The sequence below is a fragment of the Aythya marila genome, assembly GCF_965140915.1.
Source record: "Aythya marila genome assembly, chromosome: 3".
NCBI lineage: Eukaryota > Metazoa > Chordata > Aves > Anseriformes > Anatidae > Aythya > Aythya marila.
In genome coordinates, this window is record NC_139044.1 from 59,736,057 (window position 1) to 59,749,454 (window position 13,398).

Consider the following 13,398-nt stretch of genomic DNA (forward strand, 5'->3'; position numbering starts at 1 on the left):
GGCTGGAGCTGCAGCCCGTGGAGAGGAGCCCACGCAGGAGCAGGGGATCTGGGGGGAGCTGCCGCCCACCTGTGGGGGCCCCGTGCTGGAGCAGTTTGCTCCTGGGGGATGGACCCCGTGGGACGGAGCCGTGTGGGAGCAGTGCTTGAGGAGCTGCTGCCTGTGGGCAGCCACTGCAGGCTCAGTTTGGGAAGGTTGGCATCCCATGGAAGGAACCCCAATAAATTATATGAATTTCCCAATGCTGAGTTTGTTTTGCCCATGATGATAACTGTTGAGTGATCTCCCTGTCCTTATCTCAACCCTTGAGCCCTTTCCATTGTATTTTCTCCCCCTTTCCCTTTGAGGAGGGGGAGTGAGAGAGCAGTTGTAGTGGACAATGCTTGGTTGACCTGTGAAACTTGCCACCACAGGCAGCTGTGAATGCTAAAGGCCTACCTAGGTTTAAGGAAAGATGGCCAAGTACCTGATAAAGAATCCCAGCAAAGGTTATTAGGTGAGTAGAAACTACATCTGCCACAGGAAACCTCTGAGTTTAAAATATTAGTGGTAGGGAAAGTGCTCAAAGGGACTACTTGATATAGGGCTTGATCTTGCCCTATACTAATTCTCTTTCAGAGCCTTTTGGTCTAGAAAAGCCTTTGGCCTGACCCAGTGTGAAAGTGATTATGTTCAAGAAATTGCTTGTAAAACATAACTACCTGGTAACATTAATTTCTATCCTCCCTTGTCAGCTAAACTGGGAACCCTTCAGCTCATTTTCTCAGGTACATAAATAATTAGTATTACACTTTTAAGTTGTACACACAAGCAGCAACAAAAGCAGACCTGCAAGAAAATTAACATTTTGAAGAAATCAACTCAAAGATTTTAAATGAAACTTTAGGCTGCAGTTCCTGGCCAATGCCTTGTTTCCAACCTACTTATATAATTAGTTCCACTAAATTTCAAAAGTTAAGTCTTCGAAAGGAAGGATATTCTTATGATTACGGCAACAAAATAGCACTCTGGAGATCTCAACTTGATCTCTAGCAATGCCACAAATTTCCTGCCGGTTTTGGCAAATCAAGAGGGCCATCGTCTAGCGCGAGCTGATTTCAGTAGAAGAACTCACTGAGTTGACTCTGGTTAAGAGTCTGGTTGACTCTTGCAAAAGTCTTTAATGAGTGAATTTTTTCATGTGGTGCACCTGCACAGCACAGGAAGAACTGTGTTGTAGGGCAGGGGGCTGTGGGACACCAGCTGGGACTCCTGGTTCCTCCATGGGGGCCTGCAATGGTACAGGACCCACAGACGCCCAACCAAAGGTCTCTGCCTTGGCAAGGGTGAAGAAAAGGCACCAAAGCTCAGCTCCAGTGCTGGGTTTTCTGCCTGTCTACAACCACACGGGCTCCGGGAGCCTGGGCAGGGGAAGACAGAGGCATTAGACGGAGTGGGAGGAAGAGAGGGGAGAAGAGGAGGGAGGTGCTGGGAGGGCTGGGGCCCTGATGAGCGGGGCTGAGGCTCCTGAGGAGCGGACCCAGCATGGCCCGGGCGGGGAAGGCGCTGCGGGACCCCGAGGGAAGGGCGGGGAGACCCGGCCCGGCCCCAGCTGGTATCACCCCGTCTCTCCGCGGCGCTGCGCCTCCCCGCCCCGTGCCTTCATCCCACCCCATCCCACCCGAGGGGATCTCCTCTCAGCCCTCCCCTTCTCTCCCTGCCGTCCTCCCTTTCAATTTTTTTTTTTTCTTCCCTTTTTCCATCCCCTCCCCCGCCCGGGAAGACCCGGCAGCTCCCCCCCGCCCCGTCCTCAGTAGCCGCGGGTGCTCGGCGGCGGCGGGTGCCGGGACCGGGGGCGGCGGGGCAGGGCAGGACAGGGCAGGACAGGGCAGGACAGGGCAGGGGGTCTCTCACAGCCTGGAGGTGGCCGCTTTTCCTCCCCTGGGCTCCATCGGAGCCAGGTACGGCCCGGGGGGAGGCTGCCCGCACCTGGCCGGGGCGGCAGCCGCCGGGGAGCGGGGCAGGAGGAGGGCTGGGGGTGGCCGCGTCCTTGCCACCGGGCAAAATTTGGGGGGGCTGAGGGGTGTCGGTGCCTGGGGCTTGTGCAGGATTTGGTGTAAAGCCCCTGCCGCGTTAGCCTGAGGGATGCAGTTTTGATAGGACTGAAAAGCGACACGTTGCTCTGACCCTCTCCACCCCCCCCCCCTTTTTTTTTTCTTTTCTTTTTTTAACACGGGCGACTAGCAGGACAGACGAGAGGGGCACACTTATTCCCCTTTCAGGAGGTTTTGCCTCTGTACAGCTTCGGCTGTAGGCACGGAGGGAGCCTCTTCGCATTTCAAAACAACCTCTCCTTTAATTCTGATTCACCCCCGCAGTATTTGTGCTACCATTCCTGCTCTCTTTTTTGGAATTGACACTAATTTTATCCAGATTCGTCACCGCTGGGAGCAGATTTATCTCGGAATCGCAAGAGAGCTGTGCCAAGGTATTTAACTTTCAGGCTCGGGAGAGAGGGAACTCCTTTGGATCAGCCACAGCAAGGCAGAGCCTCCCGCGGTCACGCCTGAAAGCAGGACCAGAGGATGGCTAAGGAGCTTTAGCGAGTGGGAGCCTTCCCCTCCAGATCCTCGGCTTCTCCCAGGAAAACACCGGACTTCCAAGCGCTTGATGCACACAAACGGTGAGCAGAAGCGGAGCGGGCGATGAAAAAGCAAAGACCCAATTTTTCCCCCCCCCCCTCAATCTCTGTTTCTCTGCTGATGTCCCCCCAGGGCATCAGGCTCGGGCAGAGCCGCCGGGGACGGGGACCCAGGGCAAGTTCAGACCCGGCAGCCGCTCAGCTCGTCCCGGACCGCAGCGGGATGGGGCTGTGGAGTTGGGGATTTTCCCTCTTCGGCCCCCTCCCCAAACCTGGCAGGGGAGGAGGGCGCAGCCCCGGGCAGAGAGGAGCGGGGGCTGCCTGGTGGCGAGCCCCGGGGCTGGGAGAGGCTCCCGGAGAGGGCTGAGCAGGGTTGCAAAGAAAGTTGCAAAGCGCTCGTGCTCTGCCGCTTGCCCCCGAAAGGAGCCGTTCCGGTCTGAGCCGTGCCGAGCCGAGCTGTCCCGTGCCGGTCTGAGCACAGCCCAACTGAGCTGTGCCCGTCCAAGAAGTACCGAGCCGTGCCGTGCCGGTTTGAGCCCAGCCGAGCCGTGCTGTGCTGAGCCGCTCCGAGCCGTGCTGAGCCGTGCCGAGCCGTGCTGAGCCGTGCCGCTGTCCGGGCGCGCCACCCAGCGGCTGCCGACACAGGTTGGCCGGGGGTTCTCCCTGCCCCCGTGGGGAAACAGAAATCATTTTTCGTTCTTTATTTTTTTTTTCCTTTTATTTTGTTTCTTTTTTTATTATTTTAATTTCCTTTTTTTTTTTTTTTTTTTTTTTTTTTTTTTTTTTTGGGTGTAATTTCAGGAACCCACAAGAGTTTTCAAAAAGCCTTGTAAAATTTGTTCTTCTTATGCCTACTGAAGCAGCTTAAATTTTGTAAGAGCCAGGAGTCACTGTGTTTTTTTATTTTTTATTTTTTCTCCATAAGCGGGAGTGCAGGATGAAATCTGTGCACTGACATCCAGAGGAGTGAAGGGAGCAGTGGTGGATAGGGTTAGGGTGATGGCTTCTTGCAGGAAGTATGAGATTTCCAAAAATGTCCTCCCTTTTGCTTTGTCAGTGCACAACTGTCAATTCCAGCTTTCAGACCATTTAAAGAACAAGGCCAAAAGCAGTTAAGGAGCTGGGTAGTGTTTCAGCTTATCATATTTTGTGGTCTGAGAACTGCATCTGAATTTTTGCAAGTCTAATGTGAATTGTGCTGACTTTCCTACAAGCCCAGGCTGCTCTGAACAAACCAAGATAAAACACCATGAGGCAGTAGGACAAAACTTTTCTTCTGTTTAAGCTACACTGACAAATAAATTCAGCCTGGGGTAGCCTGAAGAGAAGCATAGTCCAGGACTGCCAGTCTACAAACCTTCTGATCATTTGAAGTGCATTCTTCCGGAGTCATATAGGTCATACTGACGATATTTAAATGATATCCTGAAGAGGTAGAACACAGGATGTTTCATAAGTGCAGAAACAGTTAATGATAGAAACAGGACGTGAGAAGAGCTGAAAATGCCTTTACATGCATGGCAGCTGGAATGAGGACAGAGTCCTTGCACTTATCCACTGGGCTTGGTAATCAGGGGGAAAGTATCAAAATTTTCACAACACCAAGACTCTCTTTCATTTTCTGGTTTTTATCTTCTTCTGTCTTCTCTGAAGCAATTCATCCTGTCATAAAGGCAGAGCTGACTGAAGGCTTCTAATTACTGTAACCCAACCCAAAATTTATATGGGAAAAGAGCAAAGAAAAAGAGAGGGCAGAGCCTGGGGTTTGGAGGAAGAGCAAAGAACAGCGTGGCAGAAAGTGAGAGTAAGATTTTGGGGATCTTTTTGTCCTCCCAGCTTATAGCCTTATTCCTTCTCCCTTTCTCTCACCATGCAGTCATGTCTTTGCAGCCATCTACACAATTCCATCCTTGCTACCTGGCAAGAGAAATCCCTGCGTTCCCCCCTGTGCCAACAGCCTGTGCTGGCCATAGCAACTGTTGTCTTTTCCTGTGCTTGATGTTGTCCTTGCTTAAGCAGTAAAGTTCTGGTTAGTAAACAGACCTTGAGTGCCTGGCTGTAAATGACAATGCTGCCTACTGGGACCACTCTGCCCTGTAATGAAAATTACCATTTTCATCAAGCTCCTTGGCTTGGACTTCTTCCAGTTCTACTGAAGCATAGTTGCCCATTTAGTTCATTACAAAAAACAAGTAGCTCATTAAAAATGATGGAAACCATGGTGTCCAAGACTGTCTTTATAAGTACTGAGCACTTGAGTATAGTGTTTCAAACAGGAGGCTGTGATGCATCTATTCAGGGTTGTGTGTTTTGTTTTGTTTTATTCTTTTTAAAGAGTGGCTGAAAGGAGGCAGGGTACTTACCCATTTGCTTGTAGGATGTCTCTGTGCAAAGCAAAGTTCGTTATGAATCCAGCTGGGAAGGCTTCAGCCATCTCAGTGGAATGACATCAACCGAGGCACTTCTAAGACTTTCTATATGAACTAGCAGTTAGTGAATTAACTTTCCTTAGTGCTCACAAAATTCAGCTACAGAAAACTATCAAACACCCAGACCCTGAAGAAGAGCTGAGAATGGGAGGAGCATTTTAGGAAGAGAACCTAGAAAAGGCATTCTCAAGCCTGATGGAAGCAGCAAGTTTCTTCATACCTTGTATCTCTTCAACATCTATATTAGGACAAAGCATATTTAAATCTGCATTTCCACATTAATATCACATGATTTACCATCAAGTCATGTTAGCCTCTGACAGGCTCAACATGAAGAAAAGGAGATGCTTTCTAATGCAAGTAGTTAAGCAGTGGAAACCTTCAATGGAGAACATTGTGGGTACAAGATTTTGTGGGTGTTCAAGGGAAGACTGGGTAACCTATTGAAGAGAAATCCACTGAGGTTTACTCACACTACAGAAACTACCTCTGGCTTAGATTCTGTGAGATGCAAGTGGTTTTAAGTGAAGAGAATATGAGGGAGGAGGGCCATACCTGGTTGCTCTATTCATGTGCTTTGTGGTAGGCATCCGCATTTGGCCAGCATCAGAAACAAGATGTTAGGCTAGATGGACCTATGATCAGGCCAGGAAAACCATTCCTACGTTCTCATCATAGAGAATTTATTTTGACACCTTATTATTTATCTATAAATATGTAAAATTCGAATTCCTCTTCAAATTTAGTACTAATTAAGCAATAATAAAACAATACTTTGAAAGTAATGCTGCATATAAAACTTAGTGCTTACATATGTGCATTTTTGCAATACCAATAAACTAGACTGGTATGGCCAAGTGGTGTCTCCCTGCAAAATCTTGCTACTGGGATGACTGCTCTGCTTTCAAAATCCTCAAATATCTTTCAGTATGATTACATGCACCCCAGAGCTTAGGCCTGTGAGTCACTGTAATTTCCAGATGTCTTACAAAAGTTCACACATCTTCTCCAAAACCTGAGTTAGCTACTTTAAAGCCAGGGTAATTATATATATGGTATTGTAAAATGTGTTTCAAGTATATCCAAATAAGTAAACTCTAGGTCAAAGTCAGTGTTCCACGCAGGCTAAGGTAAAAAGTATCAAAAGCTACACCAACACAAAACTGCCCTCTGAATTTGGCTTTAGAATCAACAACCTGCATTTGAGCCATAGTGCATAGTTAGCTAAAAAGTGATAGCTGTTACCTCTCACAGGCAAGAACTATGTCTACATGGTGTAGATGCCTCAAAATTATAGTTGTTGGTCCATTGTTTGGCTTTTAAAGTGATGTTACCACTTCTTTTTCCATGTTACACACATGCTCCTCTGGTTTTTTCATGCTGTATCTTTAGCTAGCCTGTAACCAGGTTATTTCACTGTGTGGGGCTACTCATTCTAAACAAAGCTCAAGAAAATGCAAGAGGTTGTCTTTGCCCTGATTTATACTCCCATCACAATGCAAACCAGAAAGCTTAACCACATACATACCCTTGAATTGCTTGGCTTTTAAAGTTTAATCATAGGCTCTTTCTTTCTACACAGCTGAGGTTTCCATGTAATTGGAATAAAGGATATGAGAATGGAGTGCAGCTTTCCTGATGGCAGCGGTTAGTAGCTGGTTAATGCCACTGATAGCACTGCAGCCAAAGGAGAAAAATGGTATTTTCAGTAATGTTTTGAGCTCAAAATCAAGAGTTCTGAGTTCGGTTTCTGGCTCTGCCACAGACTTCTAGCAATTTCACATTCTTTCTGCATGTTTCCCAGCTACGGATGAGTATAATATGTTTTGTTTTGTTTTGTTTTGTTTTTGTCTTTCTGATTTAAAGTGTTAGCTCTTTGTGTGGTGTGTCACCCTATCTAGGTGGGCCTATCCACATGTGACCATAAGACACAGACAGTAGATTTTCTTCAGACTTTGTGGGATCCTGCAGGAAAAAGGCATGCCATGAGTCAGCAGACTTCTCCCTCCTACTTGGCTGGGCTTTCCTGTGTGTATATATTGCATGATTATGTTTTTAAGATACTGAGATAACTGCATGTATTTCAACTGCATATTTTCAAATCTCTCTGTCTTGTTTTAGAAAAAAATAGACAAAATGGAGCACATGTTACTGCTCTTCATATTTTTCTTGCCTACATTGGGTCTGGCTAATGGAACAGAAACTGAACAAGATTTTACTTGGCACTTAAAGAAGATTCCCCAAATTGTGAGTGAAAGAACTTTCTCCCTTGACAGCCCTAAATTCGAAGCAAAACCCAACTTAGAGCTGAACAGTGTATGTGGAATTGAGTGTCAAAGAAAATTGCCAGTGCCCAGCTTGTCTGACTTGAAGGACCTCTTATCCTATGAGACTGTTTTCGAGAATGGCACGCGGACCCTGACTGAAGTGAATGTCCTTGGACTAACACATGTTTCAGCTGGAAACACAACTACACATAAGTCATTGAGGAAGAAAAGGCAGATATATGGAACAGACAGTAGGTTCAGCATCTACGACAAACGCTTTATGACCAACTTTCCCTTCAACACAGCTGTGAAGGTCTCCACTGGCTGTAGTGGCATTCTCATTTCCCCCAAGCACGTGCTAACAGCTGCCCACTGCCTGCATAACGGCAAGGATTATGTTAAAGGCAGCAAAAGACTGAGGGTGGGCCTGATGAAAACAAAGTCCAGAGGTGATGGCAGGAGACGCAAAGGAGCTAAGAGAAGTAGGAGAGAAGCTTCTGAGGCCCAAGAGGATCCTAAAGTTGACACAGGACTGAGGCGGCGATCCAAAGGTGGTGGGAGAAAGCAGAGGAGATCTGGGAGGAAGCAGGAGACCTCGGATGGCATGCCCTCCTTTCAGTGGACCAGAGTGAAGAGTACCCACATCCCAAAAGGCTGGTTTAAGGGTGTCTCTGGGGATATTGCCCTGGATTACGATTATGCTGTTCTTGAGCTCAAGCGTCCCCACAAAAGGAAATACATGGAACTAGGAATCAGCCCAACCATCAAAATGATGCCTGGGAGCATGATCCACTTCTCAGGTTTTGACAACGACCGATCTGGGCAGCTGGTCTACAGATTTTGTAGCATTTCTGATGAGTCCAATGATCTCTTTTATCAGTATTGTGATGCTGAGCCCGGCTCCACTGGATCTGGCATCTATCTCCGTCTTAAGGAGCCAAACAAAAAGAAGTGGAAACGCAAGATCATTGCTGTTTATTCGGGCCATCAGTGGGTGGATGTCAATGGGGAACAGCAGGATTATAATGTAGCAGTAAGAATTACTCCTCTTAAATATGCCCAGATTTGTTTCTGGATACATGGGAATGACGAGAATTGCACACAAGGCTGAAGAGAGCTGAAATTAACTTGCCTAGCACCCAAATTATAATAGAGTGAAAATCTTCTGCCAGCAGTTACCGAAAGAACATCACTCTACGTCAGGATGCTTTTGAACTCAAAGCTTGCAAGTAATGTTACGGTGACTTGAGTAATGCTGAATGGTTGGGGAGCGGGTAGAGTTGTCAAACAAAGTATTTTTAATTGTAATCAACCCTAGATCTGCACTTAAAAGCCCAAACTATATTTATATCCACAATTGTGATAAATTCAAATCGTTCATGTCAGAAAAAAAAATGACTACACTTGTATGTCATTTTTTTTCCCCAAGGGAAGGATTGAAGCTTCTCAAATTGGTATCCAACAATATATGCTTTTTCAATGGATTTTCTTTTCTCAGGGTTCAGTTCCAATTCTTCAAATTCAAGTTTTGTGTACATCACTTTACCATCTGTGCAGAATGATCCAGAGTACTGCATGAGACCAAGAAATTATTCTGGCATTTTCTGAAGACCACAGCTTCATGCTGAAAAACAGCAATCTAGTTTGTGCTTGTTATTTTGGAAAGTTTCCTAATCTGGTTGCTGGAGGAACACTCCCATGGAAACCCCAAATTTTTGTAGCTGATGACTAGACCTAAAGGGCAAGTTTTCACTTCATTGCTCAGTAGAAAAAAACAAAGAGAAATTAAAGAACATAGAAGTTTCCATGTTTGGGAGAAGAAGAAACATCTGAGCATAACTTAATGCTTTTTTATACCTTCTTTGAGAAGCAATACAAGTCTTAAATATATGTATTTGTTTTCTAATTAGTATTTGGAAAACTGTAGCTTTAGCTTCTTTTCAAACGTTTATCTTTCCCATTAGGCAAGGTCACTGACTTCAGAAGTGGCTGTTTGACAATCATTTGGAGCTTCACTTCAAAGCCACAGATGAGAGTTTTGTTGGGTGCTAACCATTTTTGCAGGTTCTTAAAATTAGTTTATAAGAATTCAGCTGCATAGATAGGATACTCTGGGTATTAGACTGGGAGTTGGAAAGCAATATTTTGGCATGTCTATATGGTTTTACAAAGTTTTAATCATGTCATATTCAGGCTCCACCTCAACATAAGTCACAGGGTTAAACTAAAAAATTCTCCCAACCACATTATACCACCTTCTGAATGGTGGAAGAACTACCCTGTAGATGATAACAGTTATCTTGCTCAGTAGCAGCAGTAGGTATCAAAAACTTTGGTTCAATATGATTGCTGAACCACACAGTTAATGAAACAAGAGAGCTTGACTTTGATGCGTGAATTGCCTTTTTAAAAAATTGGATGCTGTTTATTGCCACCCAAGTCTTAATCTTGTATTTTGTATCAAGATTTTGAAGCGCACAGGATTGTTATGGTGCTATGTTAATCTAATATAAAATAATATTTCAAATCACATCCATTCTATTTCAGATCACATCCATTGGGTTTCGTTACTTTTATAATTATTCACCATTGCAATACTTAATTTTTTGATGATTAGGTTTATACTGACCAAAATTAATTTTCATCCTATGCAGAAGAAAAAAAAAAAAACAAAACAAAAAACAAAACAAAACAAAAACAAACAAACAAACAAAAAAAAACAAACAAAAAAAAAAAAACAAAAAAAACAAAAACAAACAAACAAACAAACAAGATTTTAAAATATGATTTGTTTCTTGGTATATTTGAAATTTGCTTGTAACATTTTTCAATGAAATATGATCATTGTTAGTAACCCACTTTTTTGTAGATGATTGAAAATATAAAACCTGACACTTTGAATGTGCAGGCAACTTTCTTTCACATATTATTACCAAAGGATCAAAATTGAACAGTTGTTTCCATACCATAACTCTAGCAATATTTCATTGATTGGAAGAAATCTCACTTTAAAAGAAATTATTTCTTTCAACTTTAGCCTTTCCAGGCAACATTTAACTTTTTTTTTTTAAAAAAAAACTTGTATGATTGTTTGCAAAAAACTAATATTTTTTAAAGTTTAGAAATTAATGTCTAAGGTTTTAAAGTTAATTATATTTTTTGTTGTTGTTAACATCTCTATGAAGACATACAGCTTCACTGACTAATTTTAAATCACCTCAGTCGAATATTTAATGTTCTTGCTCTATGCAGCAGGCCTACAATATTCCTTAGGTGGCTCTATAATGTGTTTCTTACGTGCCTTTTTCCATAGTTACTGAAACAAATAAGGTATCATATGGTTAATCAATATAAGTCAGCATAGCTCCTTGGATTTTGTTACAGTTTTATCCTCAACATCAATTTGGGTCCAAAACAGATCAAGATAATGTAGCTTAGTAAATCCATTGGTTGGGGAGTCTTCTTTAGGTGTGCTCATATAGGAAAGGAAATACCATGATTTCTTTATTAGTTTGGGAATCAGGGACAAGGTAGGAATGAAAAATGTTGATATCAACTTTCAAATGGTCTTGTTCTAATAATCATCTGCTTTAAATACCTCAGCCACAACCTGAAATTCTCATACTAGGCTGGTAACAAATGTTTATCCTCAGAGGATGTCCAGTGCCTTATTTAAGGTACTAAGAGATTGAAGAGGCTGGGCAGCGCAACATAAGAATTAATCACAACTATATATATACATATTCAAGCCTCTGTGTCTGAGTGCACATGCAGAGACACATGCAAGCATGGCCTTGGAAAGCACCCACTCTTTTGTCTGGGCCAGCACCTTCAGGCAAGTGGAAGACATGAGTGGCCAAAATGTTCATGCCTGTCATATCCTAATGCCAGACAACATTTCAATCTGCTGCTTAGCCTAATAAAGAAGGAAATGCTTTCTGTAGGTGTTGTTACTGCTTACTACAGGAACTTCCTAAATAGTTCATAAATCAGGTATTTAAGTACTGGTGCGTGCAGCCCCAGAGGCCTGCATTAGGCTATTGGTACCAGCCACTGCAAGTGGGACAAGAACTTTTGAGCTGTCAAAATCTCAGATTGCCTTCAAAGAACTGCAGTTGGTATCTTGTTATCTATGGGAAAATAGAGGAGGGCGTGTTCCTAGTAAGGAGTATAGTGCACAGGCATCAGAGCTGGGTTCCCAGCATAGAAGTGGACACATCCCTTGCAATGTTTCTGCAAATAATTTTCCCCTTTTTCAAGTACTGGAGTAGGCATTGTTTGTTTTCCTCAGTACTAATGCTTTTCCATAAGAGTTGAGCTTTTCCTTTAACTGCTTTTCTGGCATTAGGGGGAAAAAAAAGAAAGAAAAAAAGAAAAAAAAAAGAAAAAAAAATAGCTTAGACAAATCCCTTTTCTGCTAAGGAGCTACTGGCGATTTGTAAGCTTTCCCCAGGCCAAGGATACGCCTCACATACAAACCATTAACACACCCAGACCAGCTTCTGCAAGACACTTGTGCATGTGTTTAGTTTTGGGCTCTGAGAAGTATAATGGAAGCCAAGCAGGTTCTCTGGGATGTGAAAAATTAAGTCTGTTTTATCTTACAAAAGAAAGACACAATGTTAGGTAACAAAATTTATTTCTGTTGTGTGAGGTATGCGGTACCCAATGCTTTCAAAATTGCTTAAAGCTTCTCCTTGACTCACTTCATAACTTACCCATACAAATTCTACAGATTTATGAGTCTGTATAGAGTATGAATCAACCCAGAATATGGCCAAGTAGGAAAATAATTCATCTAAAAGTGGAGGAAAGAAGCAGCTGGGGTCTTCCTCCTACTCTGCTGATAAGGGATCAGCTTGCTGCAAGCAGCAATTACTACAGAAAGAGGCAGCAAAAGAAGTTGATGTTACAGAAGACCAGGAAGAAGGAGGTGGTGTACGAAGGATAAAGAAAGTGAAAAGTAAATGGCCGTGAGGTAGCAGAAGGACCTACTGTAAGAAAGAGTTGGCAGGTGGGAAAGGCACGTTAAGATGTAAAAGTCATAAGTTGCATGGACATCTCCTCTCACTGTTAAGCATGGGGCTGTTCTTCCCAGCTAAAAGCACCAAGGAAAGGGCTGTGAGAGGGAGGGTTCAGGTTCTGGCAGAGACCATTGACAGGCAGCTGTTGTGGACCCTGACCTACAGTCCTTGCCCAAAGTCGCAGGGATTTTGCTTGTGCTCGGTACGTCAGGGTCCTTGGGAAGCAACAGAGCCAAAAGGGTCAGCGGCACAAACCTCCTGGCACACCACGTCACTGAGAGGGTGGTAAGTGATGCCAATTTCTTCCATGTGAACATTTCCAAACCTGACAATTTGGTGGGTTTTCTGCCAAGGCTGTTCCCTGTTTGAATCCCAATCCCAAACTTGAAGTGTTTAATCATTGGTTCTACATTTTGCATGTATCTACAAAGCCTAGCCAATATTTTTTTAAATACCTTTAATATGTTTGGTAGCTTTGTAGAAATGTAGTCAATTCTTTCTAGTTTTAAAGCACAGCATATTGCAGATACTTCCACCTATAATCTACTGGACTAAGGAATAAAATGAAAAATATATATATATTATTAGATTGAAAGCTTAAAATTGCACAATAACCTCAAAGGATTTGGAAGCACATTTGAGTCCCTGGTTTTCATTTTTATTTGCACCAGCCTTTTGCTCCAAGCGTGAGTTAGTATTTAGGTTAAAAACCTTAAGAGGTAGCTTTTATGATTCTTTAATGTTCTTAGTTTTTTAAAGAGTGACAGCAAACTTCAAAAAAAAAAAAGTGTTTTTATATTTTAAGCTGCACAAAATTACAGCTCATTTGGGAAAATAAATGCAAACCTTCACTATATTAAGATGTTATACAATGCACATGCTATGTCAATAAATATTTTCTATTGTTTTTCTTTTCCTCTTTCATGATGTAATTTTTTAGGTATGTTGTTATTGCACAAACTCAATTCTGCAAATGCCTTTAACTGCTTGTCATTGAATCATATGGGACATGGTCTTACAAGATGCTGATGTCTCTTTAAATTTATTATCAGGAAAAT

General features: G+C 43.2%; 1 protein-coding gene across 3 annotated transcripts; it reads left to right on the plus strand.

Annotated features, from left to right (window-relative positions):
* Window positions 1–1,841: 1,841 nt before the first annotated feature.
* Window positions 1,842–13,196, plus strand: PRSS35 (serine protease 35). 3 transcript variants are annotated; one of them, XM_082756107.1, is made up of 3 exons: window positions 1,842–1,940; window positions 2,413–2,662; window positions 7,171–13,196. In XM_082756107.1, exon 3 carries the CDS (start codon window positions 7,186–7,188, stop codon window positions 8,425–8,427), a length of 1,242 nt encoding a protein of 413 aa, XP_082612233.1. In that variant the 5' UTR covers window positions 1,842–1,940; window positions 2,413–2,662; window positions 7,171–7,185; the 3' UTR covers window positions 8,428–13,196. The 3 variants fall into 3 exon arrangements, with proteins under 3 accessions (XP_082612233.1, XP_082612234.1, XP_082612235.1); XM_082756108.1 differs by having other exon boundaries at window positions 1,861–1,940; window positions 2,483–2,662; XM_082756109.1 differs by lacking the exons at window positions 1,842–1,940; window positions 2,413–2,662 and adding an exon at window positions 7,062–7,077.
* Window positions 13,197–13,398: the final 202 nt, after the last annotated feature.

Coding starts and splice junctions, on each gene's coding strand:
- PRSS35 (XM_082756107.1), top strand. CDS start 7,186: ATGGAGCACATGTTACTGCTCTTCATATTTTTCTTGCCTACATTGGGT.